Below are 23,464 nucleotides of genomic sequence, written 5' to 3' on the forward strand. Positions count from 1 at the left end.
AAATGAGCCTAAATTAATATTCATAACTTATGATATTCATACACTGTAACACGCGAAATCTAGCTTTTATAACATGAAATTTATGATCATGATTTAATCAATTTCAAGTAAACTTAAAATACCTAATTTTAGGATTTATTTTCAATAAATGATTAAAATAACAAAAAAGAAAGAAATGGACAAAAAATATGTTTTAACTGAAATAAAAAAAAAAAGAAATAGACAAAATTAACGAGAATAATATATTGGCTAATTAATGGAGAGGCCTTTTTCGTGCATCAGCAATTCACTAATGTCAAAACTACCCGCTCTACCATTTTCTTTCCAATAATATCTGATAACTTACGCGCAATCTATAGAGCGTACGCTTATACATTCGATCTAATCACACATAATTTTTTATTATTATTTTTAAAATACAATTTTTAAAAAGGAAATGGGCAAATGTACATTCTTGTCAAGTAGGGTAGTAGTAGGGATGTTAAAAAAAATCGATGATCCCGAAAATTTTGATCAACCAAATTCAATTTATACGATTTGGTTTGAGTTGGATTCAAATAAATTAAGATTTTATAGATTGAGTTAGTTCATGAATTCATCTTAAATAACTAAAATTAACCTGGATCAATTCGAATTTATTATTGATTTTTAAAAAATTATGACTTTTTTCACTTATAGTACTTATATATACATATTTTATTGGAGAATTTTGAAAATAAAAAAAAAATAAAAACTATTTACACAAAATAATAAAATATTTTTTTTTTATGAAAGCTGGTATAAGTCTATCTGTGTCTATCGATGATGAAAACTAAGTCTACTAGTATCTATCGATGATAGAAACTGATAGAAGTCTATCAGTAATATTTGTTAGGCGTTGATCGAAGTATATTAGTGTCTATTAGTATTTTTTTTACTATCTCTGTAAATAGTTTAACATTTTTCCTATTTGTGAAAGTTTATCTATTTTATTATTATTTTCTTGGATAATTTAGTCTCCAACAATTAAAAGAACAATGTTTTAGCACATTCAAAAGAAAAGTTTCATAATATAGATTGAAACTGAAATGCCAATATATACAAATAATTAAATAATTTTTATATTAACATTTTACTTATTTTTATAAAAAAATTAAATACATAACCCGAGTACCCGAACTAATCAAACCCTAATGTTTCTTGGTGCAGTAGATTGGGTTCATTGTTTAATAAAGTTCTATTGGATTGAAAAAACTTGCAACTCAAACAATTGGGTTGGGTATAAAAAAATGCTTTTAACTCAACCCAAGTCAACCCATAAACACCCCTACATAGTGTGAAACTTGTTCAGTTTTAATATTATATTCACAAATTTTCAATTTTAATTTATGTAAATTTAATAATCGGCTAGTTTATTTTCAAATTTTTTATTATATGTTAGCATTTTTTTTATCATAAATATTGAAAGACGTATTCACATGTTTTATTTTCTTACATTAAAATTATTATTGTTATTTAATCCATTGCGACAAAGTTAATTTAAGGACTAGATTTAACCTTTATTTTTTAGACAATGTTAAATTTTAAATTTGATTTTTATGATTTTTAGAATGTTGGAATTTTGTCATTGTAGTTTATAATTAGACTTAAGTTTATGTGGTTTGATAAACTACTATTTATAAGAATTGCATCAAATCATAAGCACTATCGTCAAGATTTTATTTAATCATAAGGATTAAACTCCAACTTCTAAAAAGCGATTGATCCACTAACTTCATAAGTCAACGTTAAATAAAATAAATCAACTTCAATAGAATTAATCATTGAAGTTTGTCCATTCATCGAAAAACTTTATATTCATCTTTTTCTTTTTTATATTTTTGTAATGTAAATATTTACGACTCTTAATCCAAACATAAATTTTATAATTCTAACGTTAGTCTACATTTCATAACCTAATTCAGCGCTTTAAATTCTCTAAATTATAGGACTAACATTTTAATTTAACAAAAAAAAAAAAGGGGAAAAAACCAAAAATTATTTTCCCTCAACGGCGCCTGAAATGAAATCCTCGTCGGGCCCACTGAAGATGCCAATGCCACCACCGTACCCGCAAAAAAGGCAAAAAGATGAAATCTCCAAAATATCCCTAACCGGAAAAAGAGCAACCTAGATTAAGAAAAATAAGAAAGCTGGAAACGTCGTCGTTTGAAAGCTGTAAAAAAGCGGGAATTTTGAGCTTTCCGATGGGCAAAGAAGTCCAAAGAAAAAACTCGAAGATCGAGATTCTGACTATTGTCTGTTCCCTCAGTGGAACATACTTGTCTTCTTGCCCTCTCCAAAGCTTATTCTTTCCCTCTCTTCTTCTTCTCCTTTTCTCAAAAACCCTAAAACCCCTTTGAATCCAAGAAAGAAAAGATATCCATATTCTTCAGAAATTTTGAAGCCCTTGTGAATAATTTCTCTCGGTACTGTTTGCAGAACAAAAAAGTATTTCTTATCCAATGCGAGGAATCCCATTTGCCTCGAATTTCATTTTCCTCTCTGTTTGAGTTTCAATTTCCTCTACTTCTTGGAGAATAGTAAAGTAGAGGAAAAGGCGGAAATACCCCATCATTTTGATATCTGATTTGGAAGGAAAGGAGTAAGAGAGAGAGAGAGATCTATTTCTCTCTGTTATACTCTGTTTTGTTCTTAGAGAACTTGACAGAGAACAAAATCTTTCAGAATGGCAGATCAAGTGCTATGTAGTGCTTGCAGAGCTTTGAATTTGTTTTTGTTTGTTGTTTTAACATCTATTTTGGCCAATGTAGCTTTTGTTTGCGCTAAATCAACTATAGAGCCATGTTCGAACTCCGATTCTTGCAATGCCCTGCTTGGTTACACTCTCTACACCGACCTCAAGGTTTCTGAAGTTGGTTCACTCTTTCAAGTCGATCCCATTTCGATTCTCACCGCCAACGCCATAGATGTTTCATACCCAGATGTTGAAAATCACATTCTACCTTCGCAGCTCTTCATCAAAATCCCTATTTCTTGTTCTTGCGTTGATGGGATTCGTAAATCGGTTTCTACTCGGTACAAGACTCGCCCTTCTGACACTCTTTCGTCGATTGCCGATTCCATCTACGCTGGTTTGGTCTCGTCAGATCAGATTCGAGAGGCTAATTCCATCTCGGACCCCTCTCTTCTCGATGTTGGACAGACCCTTGTTGTGCCGCTTCCTTGTACTTGCTTTAATGGAACTGATAATTCGTTGCCTGCTATTTACTTGTCTTACGTTGTTCAACCTGAAGATACTTTAACTGGGATTGCTTTTAGATATTCGACCACTATCACTGACTTGATGGATGTTAATGCCATGGGCAACCCAGCGATTAAGGCTGGTGATATTTTGGCCGTCCCATTGCCAGGTACGTTATAAGTCTTCTTTGTTTTCTGTTTCAGAAATTTTGGGACATTGATGTTGTTAATCTTCATTTACATGTTCAATGTTTTGTTGAAATCTGTAGTTGATTTATGATGGCCGTGAATTGTAAGAAACTAATGATGTCTAGATGGTTTGCTGAAATTTGGCAGTTAAAAGGAAATGAAGTGATGAACGTGCTATGTTTTAGTCATTAGACAGACTTCTGGGTTCATAACTAATTGTTTCTGAAGTTGTGGGGATGATTGTTGCTTCTTCTTCTTTGCAGCTTGTGCATCTAAGTTTCCTACGTATGCCACCGACTCTGGCTTGATCGTGCCCAATGGAAGCTATGCCATTACGGCGAGTCATTGTGTGCAGTGTAGCTGTGGACCAGGGAACCTCAAGTAATTGAGCAGCTTTTTTTTTTTTTTTTTTTTTTTCAGTTGATATGGTTTTCTGATAATTGATGGATTTAATTTGCTTAACTGTTTGTTTTGAAACAGTATGTATTGCATGCCTGCTCCCTTTGCTGTTTCTTGTTCGAGTATGCAATGCAGAAACAGCAATCTAATGCTTGGGAATGTCACTGCACAGCAGAGTAGTGCAGGTTGCAATGTTACATCTTGTAGTTATGGTGGTTTTGTAAATGGCACCATATTGACGACGTATGTCTCTTTTTCTTCTCATTTGGTTTCAAGGTTTTTGATTAAGTTGGGTATGCCATTGTGGAGAGTTTCATTCAAATAATCTTTATGATTAATCTATATTTATTTCACAGGTTGTCTTCGATTCTTCAGCCTCGATGCCCAGGTAATTGTTCTTTTTGTTTTGGTTTAACCTTTATGCCCAGAAAACTTACCTTTCAGGTTGTTTCGTTTGGTGGGTTCATCAAAATTTTAAAAGATCGTGAGTTTTACCGGTTGATAGTTGCCTTTGAGCACTTGTCCAAAGTGCTCTCAATGGATTATTTATGTTGATTGGTAAATTCAAGATAAAATGTTAACTGTAGAAGTTCAAACAGATCCATTTTGCCTCTTTTGGAATTCAATTGAAAATCAAAATAATCACTTTAGCATCTATGTAAGTTGTTAAATGCAAACCTTATCATGCTTTTCTTCATTTCAACCGAATTTGCAGGGCCACAGCAATTTCCCCCACTTAAAGCCCCCCCTACTACAGTAATCAGAGATACAAACTTTGCACCTGCACCTGCTCCTCAATTTGATGGCTCCGGATCACCTGCACCCGGGTCAGGATTGATCCCTTCAACAACTGGTTCTCTCCCTGGACTCCCGCCAGCTAGTGGTCCCGTTGGTAGTACTTCTGGGATGAACTCCGCCCCTTCCTTTGCTTCCTCATTGGTGAATCCATTAGCTAGTATCCCTGCTGCCTTTCTTTTATTTATCATTGTCAATTTCTTAACATCATTTTCATTGTAATTCTTTTCATGGTGGGGTGACTTCATGGTGGGCTTTGTATTATTTGTGGTTTATATGTTTTGAGATTTTTCTCCTGTATGCTGGCTGTATGTAAACCGTTATTTATTCTTCCCCATCGAGACTGATGTATGAATGCGGCGAACTGAAGGGTTTTTGAGGTCATTTCTTTGTTTTCTTGTAATTGTACTCTTTCTGTCGTAGAAGATACTGCACATCGCTGTGATTGTTTATGTAAGATTGATTTATTTTCAACTTGTTACATCCATTCCAACCTTGCTATTTAAAGTTACCGAGTTGGAAAAATATGTTTCCAGTTAGACACTATGCAATTTAGAGAAGTTTTGCAATATTATCTTAGTGTCTTACTGCTTCAGATGCTAGTTAAACAAAGAGCAGAGATCTGGTAGGACCAATGTTATTCAAATGATACACATGATCATTCAGTTCTGACTTCTAGTAATCGAGCTGTGAACATTGTGTGGGAATGAATGATACAACTTTTTTTTCAAGGTCATGAAGAACCAACATATTTTGATGTTGCATACTGCCGAAAATCGACAAACCTCCTGCAGCCCCCATTGCTAAGCACACAATCCCTAGCTCCTCATTGACGACCATATAATTCTCGACTGGGAGCTTTAAGTCGAGATCCTCAAAATGAAATATCAAATCAGGCACATCAAGTTTACTATTGTTGTGGGAAGGTAGTTGAAAGCAGAGGTCAAGACCAATACTTGACCAAATCACTTGGAGGTTTGTCTGTGAAGCAAAAACTGGCTTCAGCACATCAAAGACATCCTCTGTTATATACGTCATTGATGTGCCAGAATCTATAATCATGCCGCCACTGCCATCGGTGTTTAGTCTAAATGACGAGGATGGGACGGGCAAGTACTTTTGGCCAACTGTGATTCCTTGTAGAGATAGATAGTAGTAAGATGGATTGTATGGATTTTGTATCAGTGGCGTGGTCTTGATGGCTCGGTTGGTTGTATTGTCAATGCTTGTTGAAGATCCAAAAACCAAGCTCCCAGTTCCATTTAGACTTAAGCAGTAAGAAAATTTTTTAATATGGAGCTGCGAAAGAAGCGACAATGGTCCTCGGTTGAACCCTACTATGCCAGCACCTTGCGTCAAACCCTTTACATGGTTCTTTATCCCACACCCAAAAGCTATGTCTGGTGTAGAAACTTTCTGGTTTGCTCCCCCAAGCGTCAAGGTCTCGAACGCTAAATAACCTGTAGTGAAAGACTCGTCTGCATAACTAAACGAATACTCACAACCATTGCTGGAACTTGAATTTGTCAATTCCTTGCATAATGCAGCGGAACGAGTAGCATTAGCGAATGAAGATGATTGTGCAGGATCATACACCGGGGTCGGCTGCTTAAAGCATTGCAAGCATGGCTTGCACTGCGTCCAAACCAAGTCACTGCCAGTATCGAAAATGGCAGAGAATGAAATAGGAGGCGTACCTAGTGACAAGTTCATCAGATAGCTTCCTCGTTGTTCAACAACTGGCATTCGAACTTTCAAATTACTTATGATCATCTTATTGAAATTTTGTATCCAGGTCTTGTCGCGCTTGATTCCTCGTCGTAGTATTTCGAATTTGGAAAAATTCCAAGTAGCATCAACGTGTGTAAGATCAAAATGAAATCCAGGTTTTAGTGAACTTTCACTGAAAGCTGGCTTGGAAGAGAGAAGTGGCAACAAGAGCAGTAACAAGAAGCAGAAATTTGCCATTGGCATCAGAAATGATCTTATTTGAAAAAGATTGCAAATGAGTGGAAGGACATATAGCCAATATTAATTTGTATATATATATATATATATTTTAAAAACACATTGATATTAGTTTGTGATTAATACTTTACCATATTGTCTCAAATCTACTTTGTCTTAGACATTCCATACTAATGCTAAACAATTCATGTGAGGCTAATGGTAAGTTCCATAAGGATATGGAGTTTTCATGGAATGTTTATTTCTAGTATTGGATAACAAACATTATTGATTTCTTTAGGTATGGACGTAGTAACACGGTGTAAGACTTCTTTAAGTATATTTTAGAGAGCGGTTGAAATCAAGTGAATAATAGCAGTTACGAGATTTTATGGATCACCAACATAGGGAGGGTTAAATTAGTTATTTATAAAAGTTCAAGATTTTAATCGATACAAACTACCAAGTTTATGGATATGAATAACTCCCCCCCCCCCCCCCCCCCCCCCCCCCCCAAATTATAACAAACGTTTGAAGTGGCTCTTACTGCTAGGAAAATTTTATTTTTTAAATGTAACTTAAATGTTCAATAAATCTCTCCATCTGATTTGTCTTAAAAAAAAAAAAGAATTCAATCTATTTTACTTCAGTTGTTCACATAGTTAAATGAAACAAAAGAGAAAGCAAACTTCACATAGAGGCGAATATAACAATCACGAGATAACTCAACGGACATAAAACATTTATCATCAACCAAATGGTCAAAGTTCAAATCTCTAAATAGTTCTGAGTTCTAGCTTCTAAGCAGTTATTCCAAGCACATTATAAGGGTGTGTTTGAGAGTGATTTTAAAATGGTTAAAATTAGTTTTATTATTTTTAAAATCACCGTGAAACATACTTTTAATTGTTCAAACCTAATTTTGATGAAATGAAAATTATATTTAAAAGTATAAAATTCAATATTAAATTAATTTCAAGTAATTAAATGCGTGCTTCAAAGTCGTGGTGGATACTGGATTTCATGTGACGGGCACAAATGTATATATGGTTAGAAGTTTAGCCCATAACTTCCCAATTTGTAGTTATATATATAACTCCTAAATTTTTAAAAATGTCAAATAGGTTCTTGAATTTTTTATTTTTATGTTTTATAGTTTTCTAAATTATCAATTTTGTATCTAGCATGCATGTCTTATTTGAATATATTAAAAATTAAATATAATTCATTGTGAAGTAGAATTAAATGTAATTTTAAATGCATACAATATCTATTTAAGTATAACAAATTACAAAAAAGTTACAAAATTATTATAATCTCTTGTAGAATTATTCATCTAGATATATAAGCAAAAATCAGTCCATTAATTTTTGTAGAATAGTTTTATAAAGATCCAAAATATTTATATATTTCTATATGTATGTGTGTGAGAATAATTAAACTGAAATTAATTTTTCTTGGTATATTTCAAGTGTACTAAAAATTAAATGCTATATATATATATTTCAAAATTTAAAAAGAAAACATTATAAATGAATAATGTGAATAATTCGTTTAATTAGAATAAATATATTTTTCTGAAAAAGTAGAAATATAAAATTTGTTAGCAATTCATTGTAAATTAAAAGTTAGAAATTAAAACAAATATATAAATATACATAATAAAAACTAAAACAATCAAAATTAAAAATAAAAAGAAAATCGACTCACCTAAGATTCGAACTATGATCAGATGCAGGAGTGATCATTTTACCATAGGGTGTACAACGGTTGGTTGGAATCTGTTTTTCGACCATATCGCCACCGAATTGACTATGGTTGGTTTAATATATGTTCAAATCGATCTCGACCGTCGAAGAGTGCAAACCAACTATTGGTCGGTTTTATTCTTTGATTTTTTTTAAAAAGTCTAGGGTGTTCATGGTTGAGTTGAGTTGGGTTAAAAGACTTTTTAGACTTTTTAGACCCAACCCAATTGTTCGGGTTATAAATTTATTCAACCCAAATAACTCTTATTAAAAAATAACCCAATCCAACCCAATCATGAAATATTTGGGTTAGGTTGGTTCGGGTTAATCGGGTCATTTGTTTAAAATTTTGTTCTAAAAAGAAGCCCAACATAAATATGTAAAAAACTTATTTAATTATTTTCATATATTGAATTAAGATTAACAACTCATTTTCAATTTAAATAGTGAAAATTTTCTTTCTAAAATACAAAGAAACTACTTTTAAAAGTTGTTGAAGAATAAATTATTAAAAAAATATTAAAATTAAATAAAATTAAAATCAATATATGGATAAATATTGTGTTATAAGTAATAAAAAAACATATTTTAAAGGTAATAATAAATTTGGGTTTGTTCGGGTTGATTTGAGATATATCAGGTGAAATCTTGAACCAACCCAACCCATAAAATTTTCATTTATTTGAACCCAACCCAACCCAAATGAGTAGATAACCCATCCTAAATCACATGGGTTGGGTTGGGTTGATCGGTTTTTTCGGGTCATCGAGTTTTTTGAACACCCCTAATAGTCGGTTTAGATTTTTCACAAACCAACACCGACCAAGTCCTCCTCTTCTCCGACTGACTGCCTTCGATTCGGTCGGTCGGCTTTGTCGATCTATCATGCTCACCCCTAATTTTACCATGGGCTAAACCACAAAAGCAACAACCAGTTATGTGTTTTAAATGGAAGCACAATATATATGTTTACAAATGAATGCTACACATTTTTTGAAATTAATAAAAAACAGTATACATATATGTAAAATGTCCTGATTCAGGGGCATGTATCCTCGACCCTTTAATAGATCCATCCCAACTTCAAGTGATTTTGAACATGATAAAGATAGTTTTTACAATTTGAAAATTACTCTTGAATGACACTTAGACTTGCAAGAGTGATTAGACCAAAGAGCTTTTTACACATATAAACTAAATAAATAGGCTCAACTATATAATTGTCTAAACTTTCCTATTTTTTTACGTGAATTATGTTAGCTTTAGGGATTCAATCAAACCAAGTATTTTGATGATAACAAACTTAGATTTTTTGTACTAATATTTTCAGTGTTTTAGAGTCACTATCTTGTAGAGCTTGGAAAGACGATTCCAACGCAATTTGAATCGCTCAAATCGAAGTTCAAACGAGAAAGTTATAAGCAAAAGAAGATTGGAGAAGAAATCCAACGTGGCAGTGACACGTGGCACCTTGTTGACGTGGCATCCGACGTGGCACACAAACGGTCAATATTGATGATGTGGCGCTCCAACCGATCACTTTTTGATGATATGGCAGTGACGTGGCGACCGTGGACGAATGAGATAATGACAAGTGGCAGCTGATATTTAAAAAAAAAGGGGAAAAGGAGGAGAAATTGTTAGATGCGCGGATCAATAGTATGGTGACACGTAGCGTGGTTGAAGATTTTTCAGCATTTTCAAATTTGATTTCCTTCCTAAATTTTCATCCTTCAAATCATTTTTATTCTCCAAATCTCAATAATTCCAATCTTTCAAAATTCCTCTCTTAATTACAAATTCTTTCATTTTCAATTCCTCTCTTAATTATAAATCCTTTCCTTTTCTATTTTTATTCAATCCCCACCCTTCATTTGCAATCATATCCAATGGCCAAAATTTATCCCTCTCGCCTATAAATTCGACTTGATTTTACTCTTCACACACCAAAAAAAGCTATCAAGTCTTAAGCTCTCAATTCTCTCTACTCTCAAATTCTTGTCCTCCTTGCTCCTAAATTGGCCTAGAGTTATTTTTGTGAGTTTTTTTTAGTGCTCAACTTGTGTATTTAGCCTTCAAGAGGTAATATTGTGAGGTTTTCTTTTAATTTTTGGGAATTGTATTAAGGTGTGGGTACACCTTGGTTGTGAGAAAAAGAAATTGGTTTGATCCTGAACAAAAAATCTGAGTTTGTTATCATCAAAATACTTGGTTTTAATTGAAGCCCTAAAGCTAACAATCTCCTCTTTTTTATGATGACAAACCACCATAATACCAAAAATACTTCTCTCCCTTTTCTTATAACAAAAAGATATACAAGTGATTTTTCTCCCCCTTAATCATACAAATAATGCTCCCCTCAATAAATTAAAATACATAAATTCATAGAAATATGAATAATGTTCCCCTATCAAACATAATTTGGCAATTCTAATAATATCAAGTGCAAGTCTATTTTTACAAAAGGCTTCTTCATTTAATGCCTTTGTAAGAATATCTGCTACCTGATTCTCAGTATTAACATAATTAATGACAATATTCTTATTTTGCACATGCTCTCGAAGAAGATGATATCTAATATCTATATGCTTTGTTCTAGAATGTTGAATGAGATTTTTAGTTAAATTAATTGAACTAATATTATCACAAAAGATTGATACTTGTTCAAAATTTAAACCAAAATCACGCAACGTTTGTTTCATCCATAAAACTTGATAACAACAACTAACAATAGCAATATATTCAGCCTTAGTAGTAGATAATGCAACAGAATTTTGCTTTTAATACTTTTTCTATCAATTAGACTACCAGAAAAATCAGAGGATACCATAAGCCTAAATCAACGGTACTAAGCAAATATTTAAAAATTCTTTTTACAGTATACAAGTGCGATTCTTTAGAACATGATTGAAATCTAGCACACATGCATACACTAAACATAATATCAGCCTACTCGCAGTTAAATAAAGCAAGGATCCGATCATACCTCTATAAGCTTTAATATCTACGTTTTTACCTTTTTCATCCTTATCAAGCTTTGTAGTCGTACTCATCGGGGTCTTTGCTACTTTTGCATTATCGAACTTAACCTTTTGAGTAGATCCCTTGTGTACTTTTCTTGATTTATGAAGATTCCATCTTCAAGTTGTTTAATTTGAAGCCCAAGGAAGAATTTAAGTTCTTCCATCATGCTCATTTCAAATTCACTATGCATACACTTAGAAAATTCTTCACAAAGAGAAGAGTTAGCACCAAATATAATATCATCAACATAGATTTGCGCTAATAAAATATCATTATCTTTAATTTTGATAAAAAGAGTAGTATCAATAAGTCCCATTTTAAAACCATTTTCTAGAAAAAATTTACTCAAACGGTTATACCAAGCTCTAGAAGTTTGTTTAAGACCATAAAGTGCTTTATTTAATTTAAAAACATGATTTGGATTATCAAAGCTTTCAAAACCAGGAGGTTGTTCAACATACACTTCCTCCATTATGAAACCATTTAAGAAAGCACTTTTTACATCCATTTGAAATAAAGTAAAATTCTTATGAGATGCAAATGCAAGCAGCATGCGAATAGATTCTAATCTAGCAACAGGAGCAAATGTTTCCTCATAATATTCCTTCTTCTTGACTATAGCCTTGAGCAACTAGTCTAGCTTTATTTCTAACAATATTACCAGATTCATCCATTTTATTTCTAAATATCCATTTAGTACCTATAACAGGATGATCACTAGGACGCGGGACTCGTTCTCACACATTATTTCTTTCAAATTGATTTAATTCTTCTTGCATAGCAATTAACCAGAACTCATCAGATTCAGTATCTTTAAAAGACTTTGGTTCAATTTGAGACATGAAAGCAACATTATTTAAAGCATTTAAAGAAGAACGAGTTCTTACCCTTGAGATACATCACATATTATTAACTCCTGAGGATGGTGAATGGAGAATCTCTAATCCTGAGGGAGGGATTTTTCAAGCTCTTTCTGAGATTCATTTGATACTGCTTCCCTATCTTTAATACTAAAATCTTCAACGGGTATTTCTAATTCATCACTAGCAGAAACTTTATTAGTGGCAACATGTATTTCATAAAAAACAGCATTCATTGACTCTTCAAGTACATGAGTTCTTTTATTAAAAAACTCTATATGCTTTACTACATGTAGAATATCCTAAGAATATGCCAATGTCCATTTTTGACTCAAACTTTTCAAGTTTCCCTTTGTCTTTCAAAATAAAACATTTGCAATCAAAGACTTTGAAATAGCTAATATTTGGAGTTTTATTATTAAAAAGCTCATAAGGAGTTTTATCTAAAACAGGTCTTATTAAAACACGATTCATTACATAAGATGTAGTATTAACAGCTTCACCCAAAAAGATTTTGGTAAATCATATTCATTAAGCATGGAGGTAGCTAATTCTTGTAAAGATCGATTTTTCCTTTCTACACACCATTTTGTTGAGGTGTTTTTGGAGAGTAAAAATCATGAAAAATTCCATGTTCTTCACAAAATTTTCAAAAGAAGCATTTTCAAATTCTCCTCTATGATCACTTCTAATTTTCGAAATCATAAAACCTTTTTCATTTGAATTCTTTTTGAAAAGCTAATAAAAGATTTTAAAGCTTCATCCTTATGAGATAAAAATAAAACCCAAGTAAATCTAAAAAATCATCAACTATAACAAAAGTATAATGTTTTCCACTTAGATTGCAACTCTAGTAGGTCCAAAAAGGTCTATATGTAACAGTTGCAAAGGTTTAGAAGTAGAAACAATTTTCTTTGGTGTGAAAGAAGACTTAGTTTGTTTACCTATTTGACAAGCATCACAAATTTTATCTTTTTCAAAGTTTAATTTTGGAAACCTTAACAAGGGATTCTTTAGAAATATTTGAAATTAAATGCATGCTAGCATGACCTAACCTTCTGTGCTATAACCACGAAATCATCATGCAATGCAGATAAACATTTATTTTCTACTATAGGACAATCTAATAGATCAATAGTATAAACATTTTTATCTCTATTTCCTACAAACAGAACTTTTCCATCACATGTATTTTCTATTGTACAATTTTTATCACTAAAAATTACTCTATATCCTTTATCACATAATTGACTAATACTTAATAAATCATGCTTTAAACCATCAACCAAGAAAACATTTTCAATAAGAAAATTCGAACCGTTACTAATATTACCTTTGCCAACAATCTTACCATTTTTATTGTCACCGAAGGTAACGTATCCTCCCTCTTTCTTTTCTAGGTATGTGAATTTTGTGTGGTCTCCAGTCATATATTTTGAACATCCACTGTCCAAGTAGCACTTATTCTTTATGGATCTCAAACATACCTGAGAGAATTAATTCTCAAGATGTAACCTTAGGTACCCAAATTTGTTTGGGTCCTTGGGGGATAGCTAACAAAAATTTAGGAATCCATCTCTTTTCATTCATAATATTGTTTTTTCTTAAATTGCATGTATAAGCTTTATGACCATGTTTTCCACATGCATGACAAATAATAGAACCTTCTTTGACAAAGTAGTTTGTAAATTTTTTTTGTTTTTGGTGAGGTTTATAACCTAAGCTACTTTTATCAAATATGCATTGTTGCTTGCCCATCATGGTATCTAAATTCTTTTTCCCATTTATAAACTTTAAAAGAGTAGTTGAAATATCTTCATTTTTATTTTCTAATAATTTATACTCTTCTTTTAAAGCATGCAAATTTGATTTAGATAAATCTAGATCTTTTCCTAATGTTTCATTTTTCTCTTTTAGATTATCTAGCTTAATTAATAAATTATTATTTTCAAGAGCTAATTTAGCATTTTTCTTCCTAAGAAACATATATTTGCAACCCAGTTTTTCAAATTCAATTTTAATTTCATTATATGCATCAATGAGCTCATCAAAAGTAAGATTTTTAGGACTTACCTCATCATCGTCGTCGTCGTCTCCAAAAGCCATAAAGCACAGATTTGCTACTTCTTCCTCTTTTTCAGATTCGCTTTCATCGCTTTCGTCCCAAGTAGCTTTCATGGCCTTCTTGTTCTTCTTTAAAATGGTTTTTCTTTGAGGACAGTCCCACTTCATGTGTCTGGACTTTTTGCATTCATAATAGATAATTGTATCTCTGTTGCTCTTTTCTCTTTTGCCTTCTTGATTGTTGACTTTCTTTGAGAAGTTCCTTTTCCTACAATGCTTTTTGAACTTTTTGGTCAAGTAAACGAACTCTTCATCATTTAGTTCAGCTTTAATTTCAGAGTCCTCTTGAACTTGAGTGGACTTTAATGCTAGGCTCTTCTTCTTTTTGACATCCTCTTCCACATTGGCCTTCATGATTATCTCGTGTGTCATGAGAGATTCAACGAGCTCCTCCAGTGGAAGTTTTGAGAGGTCTTTTGCTTCTTAGATCGCCGTCACCTTAGCTTCCCAACTCTTAGGCAATGATCTAAGAATTTTTCTCACATTTTCAGAGGTGGTATAAGATTTTCCTAATCCCTTCAAAGCATTAACAATAATTAGTGAACCTAGTAAATATTTCAGATATAGTTTCATTTGCATCCATTTTAAACAATTCATAATTATGAACTAACGTCTAATCTTTGACTCTTTAACTTGATTAGTTCCTTCATGAGTTACTTCAAGCGTATCCCAAATTTCTTTAGCAGAATTACATGCAAAGACTCGATTAAACTCATCGGACAGAGTACAAAACAGACAGTTCATGGCTTTAGCATTAATAGAAAACTTCTTTTTATCTTCACCATTAAACTCTTTTTCTTCCTTAGGAATATCTTTATTATCAACTATCTTAGTAGGAATTAAAGGACCATTAGAAACAATTTCCCATAGATTATAGTTAATAGAAACCAAATAAATTCTCATCATAGTTTTCCGCCATGCATAATTATTTCCATCTGGCCTAGTGGTAGATTGACCCACCATACCCATTTATTTCAGTAGTTGTCATAAGCTCGAACAATTAAGTTTTTCGAAAAAGGAAGAGAATATAATAATTTTTTTTAAAGATTTTTATAAAGAGAAATATTTTTCCAAAATTTAGATTTTAATCAAAAAGATTTCAAAGATTAAGAAGTAGAAAAAAAAATGATGGTTTTAATAACCAATTTTCAAAAAAAATTCTAATGAAAACGGCTTTTAAAACTCAAATTTTCAAACTTTTTGCAAAAATTAGAAAAATTTCAGATTTAATAAGATTAAAAAACAGAAGGTAAAATCAAGAAAAAAAATTACAAAACCTTTTTGAAATAAGAAAACAGAGCTACCCACTCTGATACTAATTGTAGGATATAAAGGGTTAACTACCAATTTTTTAAAAAATAATTTTATCTTCAAACAATGCTCAATAAAGTTAACCCATTAATTTGATTAAAGAAAATTTATGCAAGACAAAACCTAAATCATGCAAGCTATGATAACTTCAAATTTAAAGACAATTTAATCAAGGATAAATTTAAATAACACACTAAAAATTAAATCATGCAATTAGGAAATATTAAAAATTAACTAAGACAAGAAGCAAAAAAAATTGAAAACAAGAAATAAAAGAGAGAGGAAGAGAAAATACCGTGAATAATTAACGGGCTATTATTTTACAAAAAAGAGTCCGGTCTAACTTACTTTTTAAGCCCTCCTTACCGTTCATTTTTTTAAAAAATAAATATATAATAATAATATTAAAACCAAAAGACGGATATAAGGGAAGTTTCTCGTGGTTATGAACTTTCCAAAACTACCTTCTTTTCAAAACCTACCAAACTAAGGAAAGTTCATAAAAAAAATAAAATTTGTTCCCCACATAAATGAAAGCAAGAATCCACAAGAAACTTTGAAGGAAAGAACAAGGTGAATTTGATATATACAATACAATATATTCGATATATATTTGAATTTTCTACAAAAATAAATCAAGTTATATTTGATAAGTGCATGAATAATATCATCTTATATTTCAAACAATATATGTGATGTACATTTACATTTTTAAGTATATTTGTAAACACACAAAAAAATAAAACCACATTATATATTATGTATGTTTACATTTTCTAGGATGTTAACATTATATTCATTATTCAGTATATATTTGAGATCTCAATTGGGAGGAATCGATTTTAACTAGAATAGGAAAGAAAATAAATGAAATTTTGTAAAATGAAGGAAAAATTAATTTAAAATATTATGCATTAAATCAATATAAACCGAAATTTATAAATAACAAAAATAAAGTAAAAAATCGAAAGTTATATCAATATTGAAAAATTTTAATATTTTGAAAATTTTGAAATAGGGTTGAAAATGTTTAGTTGGTCCAAAATTAAAACTAAAAGCTTTTAACGAAATAATTCAAAATCAATATAATTTATAAAGTATATGGTACACAAAAGGTTTTTCAAAGAAAGGAAAAAAATAAAGAATTGGGCCAACAGTTAGATTTATAGACGTTGGGCCCATTTTCTTGAAGAGGCTGTTTTTCTTAGTGGGCCAATTTGTACATTTTTAGGCCCATTCTCCATCCACAGTCTATTAGAAGTCGAACTGGGCGTCTTCCCCCCTCTCCGTTGCCCATTCTGTAACAGCCATGGCTTCTGCTCCTCCGAAGCTCTATGCAGGTTCTTCTCCAATCTCTTTCTCCTTCCTTATGGGCACTCAGGTACAAGTATCGGAATTGCAGTGGCTTATTCGTTTTTGTGATCTTTTGATCGTGTTGTTGCAGATGATGTTAGCCTTTTAGTGGTTTTACTGGATACGAATCCTTTTTTCTGGAGCACATCTTCTCTCCCATTCTCCAAGTTTCTGTCTCATGTAATTGATAAATTATCTCTCTATCTGTGAACAATTCTACCCAGTAGGTTTTTCAGGTAGATGTAATGAAGATTGGTATTTTTCGTTTTCTTTCTGTTTTGGGCGTATAGGTACTTGCTTTTCTGAACTCCATTTTAGTTCTGAATCAACTTAATGAGGTTGTGGTTATTGGTACTGGATACGCTTCATGCAAGTATTTATACAACTCGTCTTCTTACTCAAATCATGGCCTTGAAGATGGTAGAATGCCTGCACTTTGTACTCGTTTATTGAATAATTTGGAGGAATTCGTAATTAGCGATGAGCAATCCCTCAAGGAAGACCCCAAAGGAGGGACCATGTCTTCACTTCTTTCTGGATCGCTCTCCATGGCTTTGTGTTGTATCCTTGTTGATGATTTTTGGTGCTGATTATTTGCTTATTTATGCTGATAAGTAAAACTCTATCATGTTGTAGAATTAGAATATTTCAATGGACCATTAAGATTTAGCAGTTAGGACTAAACAGTATCTATGGAGAAGGAGTGGCGTTTCCACGTTATCTTTCATATGTGCTTTTGGTCGATAATTCTGGTAATGAGTAATGGTAGCAAAATGCTGTAAAAGTTATGGCTGACACGATGGAATTTTTAATCGCCACACTCTTTAAATGCAACTTGAATAATCTAATATTCATCAACATATTGTTATGCTCCAAATGCTTAACCTTGTGATTAGATATACAGAAAGTTTTCCGCTCTGGATCTCTCCATCCTCAACCTCGAGTAAGCATTTGTTTCTGTTCTGCATCATTTATTCCTAATTTTCATATCCTGTTTTTGCTTGTTGCTTACATGTACTATTTATTCAATTCGAGTAATCAGCTTCCAGTTATTATAAATATTATTATTATTATTATTATTTTTTTATTTTGAAAATGTCACTAATCTATGTGAATACATTTTACTTTGAGTGTAGATCCTTTGTTTGCAGGGATCCCCAGATGGTCCTGAACAGTAAGATTATTTTATCTTATTAAAAATATATTTAATTCTATTGTATTTTTTTTATTTGTGTATTTTTCTTTAAAAATGGGAAACAAACTGTAAAATCTTTCTTCTAGTAACTGTTTCTCTCTTCCAGATATGTTGCAATCATGAATGCCATCTTTTCTGCTCAGCGTTCAATGGTTGGTATTTCTTGTTTACTCTTCTGTGTGCTCTTATATTACTTTACTAGCTCTTCTATCAATCACCAACTCTCATAAATTGAACTGGTTATATCAGTAAGTAGTGTAAATGTAGCCCCAAGTATCTAATGGAAATGCTTGATGTAAATTTCCTCTCTATTTAACTTGTTCTTTGTTTGGTCTTGCTGGTAGAAAGTGGTGATGGACTAAACTTTTCTGTAGGTTTCTCCCCTAATTTTGTTTTTTTTTTCAAGATATCCCAGTGATCCCACAAGCGAATTTAAATTTGAATGCATTGGTGAGACTACAGTAATTGATTTTCATCTACTTTCTTGGAGTCTATAACTGAATATCTAGTCTTTACTGTTAGAGTTGAATGCCAATATTCCGGAAAAAATATTATTATTATTATCTAATCTGCTTGCCCTATGGATGGAACTTTGATGGACATATGGCATCTTTTCTACTATTAATCTTGTCAGACTTAATTGTGAAAGTCGACATGTTTATATGTATGCATGTAAGAAGATGTATATAGAATAAGAAACAAGAATAAAGTTAGAAAGCAAAGATTCTACAAAGAGGACAATGGGAGAATTGGGAGTTTTCCCTAAAGGAACAGATTCTGGGATAGAAGTTTATAAGAAAAACCCCAATCCAAGTCATTAATAGAGAAGTAACAACATCCTTATCTAAGGTACACCAAATGAAGGCTGTAACTGTAGAAGCTCTCAAAAGTTGGGAAAAAAGTCCTGAAAAAAATCAATAAAGAGCTGTATTTTCAAATTGGAAAAAGTATAAATAGAGGCACATTTTCAAATTACTCTCTCCATCAACCCGTATCAAATTCAAAGTTGAAAACTGTTTAAGATTTGTGAATTGTTAGTTTTCTCTTGGCTGTGACAACTTAACGTAACTATATGGACCAAAAGAATGATTATATTTTGATATGAAACAATTATATCTGCAATGTTCATGATAGTAGTAATCATTTGGTCATAATCAAAAAGTTTGTAGTCAATGAGATTGAAAAGAAATGCGAATCTCCACTCACATTTGCATTTATGGGTTTGCTTTAAACTTTTATGTGTTCTAGTCACTCATTTGAAGTCCGAAATAGCTGGCTGTTTTCCACTCCATGTTCCTTTTAACTATATACTGCGTTCGATATTGAACAGTGTTTCCTTGTGTATAAGTATCGTATCATGTATAATTTTGTCATTCCTGTTTCAGGTTCCTATAGATTCATGTTACATTGGTTCACACAATTCTGCATTTCTTCAGCAGGTAAGCTATCTGTACATTGTCCTTAATGGGGCTTTTACTTTTCCCCGGAATCTTATCATCATCATCTATTCATTGCTGGTGATGATTTGATTTCTGATGCTTTATAGGCTTCTTACATAACGGGTGGAGTTTATCTGAAGCCTCAGCAAATGGATGGGCTGTTTCAATATCTCTCTGTAGGTTCTACTTTCCCGTGGGTTTCTATTTCTCCTTCCAAGTTCAAAGCATCTGTTTCCTAGTCTCGTTATTTTAGGACTTTAAGTTACAGATTAGTTAAGTCGAGTCAATGAATTTGAAAACTATGATTGATCGTGGTCCAGGAGGGTTCCCCTATTTTTTGTAATCTCTTGCTTACCCTGATGTGATATTGTATTGTTCTTCTTCTGCAGACTGTTTTTGGCACTGATTTGCATTCCCGGACCTTCTTACAGCTTCCAAAGTCTGTTGGTGTGGATTTCCGTGCATCGTAAGTTTGGAGTCTTGAGAATACACAATTCTGTGGTTTTGTGCTTATTATTTGCGCTGCTTACTGTAGATTTTTACTGATTTACACCTTGGATCATTATTTTTTCTCTTTTCTGAATCCAACAGAAGGAAATTGCTAATACCTAATAAGTTGGGAATTTGCAGGTGTTTCTGCCACAAAAAAACAATTGATATGGGCTATGTCTGTTCTGTTTGTTTATCTATATTCTGCAAGCATCACAAGAAATGCTCTACCTGTGGGTAAGTGAAATGTCAAACCATAATTATTATGTTTTTCCCTTTTACATGTGGTATCATAAAATTTATTGAAAGTAGTTTGACTTTCGAGAATGCTGTCGTCGGTTTGGCTTTATAAGTATGAAAAGGAAGACGAAGAGGAAGCTGATTTTTGAGAACTCATTATGCTAGGATTTTTTGCCCTTGGCCAATTAATATTTCAGTGTAACCTGACGTCATGACACATGAGGGAGCTTTGGAGCTTAGTATATTATGTTATATTGCCCTTAGATAATGGTTGCCTAAACACTTTAGCTTGGTATATTTCGTTAGATTGCCCCTAGATAATGGTTGCCTAAATACCTTCAGCTTAGTATATTATGTTATAGTATTCTGCCACACCTCTAGTTTCTTGTAGTCATTATTTGAACTCTTAGATTGGAATGTCGGGTAGTAAGAAATAATTTCTTTATATAACTTTGATTAAAGAATGGTGGCAAATGACTAAGATAAAAAGCTCTTAGAACTTGTGATGAAGATTACAACATATTTAAGGGGTCAATACCCTTCAGAAATGCTCAAAAAACAACTTTTGTCATTGTTGTCTGCCTATGCTACGTTCGTCTACTTCAAAACAAGCCTGTGCGTATTATTGATGAGTTTTGACTTCCTTCAGGTCAGTTTTTGGTGAGTCCCCAATAGAACTCGATTCAGTGTCTAAACAGAAGAGAAAAACTCCAGAATGATTTCACTCTGCTGTAAGTTGTGATGGATCATTTTCGTTTCATGGAACTTCAGTGTTATTTTATCATGACTTTGAACCATATGTTTTCTCACTTCTACGTATATAGAACAGTTCCATTTTTCTTCCCTTTCTTGGCGCTGTTTGGATCTGGAATTCATGTAATTTGGTTCATCTGGCTTGAGCGGAGATGACCTAAAGGAAACAGTTGCTGAAAGAGGGTCAATCTCGACGTTGTACAATTCAGATCACTCGTTCGAACATTCTAACCTAGCGGTGGAACTCAGTTGGAAGGGATAACATGAAACGATGGTGAGCAAAGTCATGCATCTGTATTTCATCTATTCCAGTCCAATACAAATCTGGTGCAAGGTTTCTATGGAACTTGAGACTTAACTGGAAAAGTTAAGTCTGATGTACTTGAACTGAAAACTTGAATGGTTTATAAGTATATGGAGATTTAATATTTTGCCCCCGGTCGACAGTATTTCAAAGCTTTACCTTCGTAAAAGTACACGAGGATAGTCATGTTGTCGATTCCAGAATTTATGAAGTGCCCAGAATTACTTTAGAATCGTGTTATTTTTATAGTTGTCCTATTGGAAGTTTACAAGTTGGAAATGTATCAGCTACGAAGAATATTTTGTCAGGTTAGTTGAATTTCTTTGGTTATTATATAATAAAAGTGTTCAACATGCTCAAAGTGACGTGAACATGATATGTGATAATTCGTATAGAGTTATTCATGAATGAATGTCTTTTCGTAATTAACCAACTTGAAGAAGAGACATCTGTTCGAATGGTCACGAATAATTTATAAATATGTTTCTTCATATGGCATTAAAAACAACATTTTTATAAGCATTTTTCTCAAATTTTTTCTCCTTTTTTATAAATTTGTACAAGTTTATTTCCACAAAGTGTAGTTGGATCTTGTGGATGAGGTGTTACTCCATAAGAAAGTCAACATGTTCTATCAAATTGACAATGTAAAGTCGTTGGGTTCATATTTTTTTCGGTATATCAAGTTGTTTATTTTTTTTAATGATATTATTCATATAACAGTTTGATCTTCTCACTCTATATATATGATAATAGTAATAAAGAAAAATCAAGGTACTTTGAACTTTCATTATTTGATCTAAGCAGCTCTAATCTTACCAAAACAATGCCTTCCTCATTTCTTATACCATCCATAATGAAGGAGATACTACTCATTGAGGCTGAAATGGTAATCAAATAATATTGATGGTTTGATCGTGTTGAATTGTAATTTGTAATGAGAATGGAATTTGAATGCACTATAATGTCATTTTATATTTATTCCCATTTTATTTACTAATTAAAATTTATAGTTAACCAAATATAATACCTAAACCAAAATACGTAGGATTTTTTTAAAAAAAAGAAATAAAATTTAAAATTTATTGATTTAATTCAGATTTTAATTTCGTTGTAGATTTATTTTTTCAAATAATATTGATATATATATCTCTAATAGAGATCTTCTAGATTATAATAATAATGATTATATATATTTCTAATAGAGATCTTCTAGATTATAATAATAATGATTATATATATAATCTTTAATTATTTAAAATCTATATAATGAATAATATATTTTTTTGGTTGAAAAAAATAACAATTATCTCTTTACCATCTTAAATTAGAGCTAGAAGTATAAAAAATGCATATGATTTCAAAAAGAAAAAAAAAAGTTTCATTGTTAGCATGTTTAGTAAGTATTCCACACAGAGTTCTCCTTCCTCTAGGCTCCAAAGTATTATTATATATTTTTTTTTGGTATTATTATATATATTTTTTTCTTTAATTCTAGTTTGTGAATTTTCAAGTGTAATTTGTCGGAGAAGGTTTTGGTATGGCTTTTGTGTTATCAACCATATGTATTTCTTATTAAAAAAAATTACATTGAAAAAGAAAACAAAGAGAGGAAAAAGCTAGAGGAAGAGTGAGGGAAAGCCAAAGGAAGTGGGAGGGACCGAGCGAGAGGAGGATGGTAAAGCCCGAGAAAGCCAAAGAAGAGGGAAAAGCCAGCGAAAGCGAGAGCGTGAGGAAGAGGGAAAAGCTAGAGAAGGCCAGAGCAAGAAGTAATAAAAAATGGTGAGACCTACCATGAATTTCCGCCGCAAGTTTTCAAAATCGGGTTCCATAATTAAGAATTCCCATTTCCTAATTACGTTCATAAGAAAGTAAACACACCCTAAATAATCATAACCTTTAAACAAAAAAGTTAGTTTGCAAATAACCAATTTCAATTTTGATGTTCTCAAGACGAGGGATGCTCACGAAGAAAAAACTCCAATTAATTCAATCTGTACAATTTAAATCGAGTTTAAATAAATGAAAATTTTATAAGTTCACCCATAAATGAGTTGACACCCATAAATGAA

General features: G+C 32.0%; 3 protein-coding genes across 6 annotated transcripts; 2 read left to right on the forward strand and 1 right to left on the reverse strand.

The window, feature by feature from the left end:
- Window positions 1-2,301: 2,301 nt before the first annotated feature.
- On the forward strand, window positions 2,302-4,989 carry LOC120076645 (lysM domain-containing GPI-anchored protein 1). Its single transcript, XM_039030526.1, has 5 exons — window positions 2,302-3,392; window positions 3,675-3,792; window positions 3,892-4,053; window positions 4,167-4,198; window positions 4,526-4,989. The coding sequence occupies exons 1-5, from the start codon at window positions 2,708-2,710 to the stop codon at window positions 4,825-4,827; spliced, it is 1,299 nt and encodes a 432-aa protein (XP_038886454.1). The 5' UTR covers window positions 2,302-2,707; the 3' UTR covers window positions 4,828-4,989.
- A 170-nt stretch (window positions 4,990-5,159) lies between these two features.
- On the reverse strand, window positions 5,160-6,618 carry LOC120076646 (aspartic proteinase nepenthesin-2-like). The gene has a single exon (XM_039030527.1). The coding sequence runs from the start codon at window positions 6,577-6,579 to the stop codon at window positions 5,281-5,283; it is 1,299 nt and encodes a 432-aa protein (XP_038886455.1). The 5' UTR covers window positions 6,580-6,618; the 3' UTR covers window positions 5,160-5,280.
- A 10,284-nt stretch (window positions 6,619-16,902) lies between these two features.
- LOC120076827 (general transcription and DNA repair factor IIH subunit TFB4) lies at window positions 16,903-21,753 on the forward strand. Of its 4 annotated transcripts, none has more exons than XR_005481654.1 (12): window positions 16,903-16,959; window positions 17,064-17,152; window positions 17,263-17,533; window positions 17,869-17,915; window positions 18,109-18,146; window positions 18,274-18,319; window positions 19,553-19,606; window positions 19,714-19,799; window positions 19,996-20,072; window positions 20,237-20,332; window positions 20,985-21,066; window positions 21,160-21,753. XR_005481654.1 is itself a non-coding variant. In XM_039030761.1 (12 exons), the coding sequence occupies exons 1-11, from the start codon at window positions 16,929-16,931 to the stop codon at window positions 21,052-21,054; spliced, it is 888 nt and encodes a 295-aa protein (XP_038886689.1). In that variant the 5' UTR covers window positions 16,903-16,928; the 3' UTR covers window positions 21,055-21,066; window positions 21,160-21,753. The 4 variants fall into 4 exon arrangements, 2 of the variants coding, with proteins under 2 accessions (XP_038886689.1, XP_038886688.1); XR_005481653.1 differs by having other exon boundaries at window positions 21,165-21,753; XM_039030761.1 differs by having other exon boundaries at window positions 19,714-19,782.
- Window positions 21,754-23,464: the final 1,711 nt, after the last annotated feature.

Source organism: Benincasa hispida, chromosome 4 (assembly GCF_009727055.1).
Source record: "Benincasa hispida cultivar B227 chromosome 4, ASM972705v1, whole genome shotgun sequence".
In the NCBI taxonomy this organism is placed as follows: domain Eukaryota; kingdom Viridiplantae; phylum Streptophyta; class Magnoliopsida; order Cucurbitales; family Cucurbitaceae; genus Benincasa; species Benincasa hispida.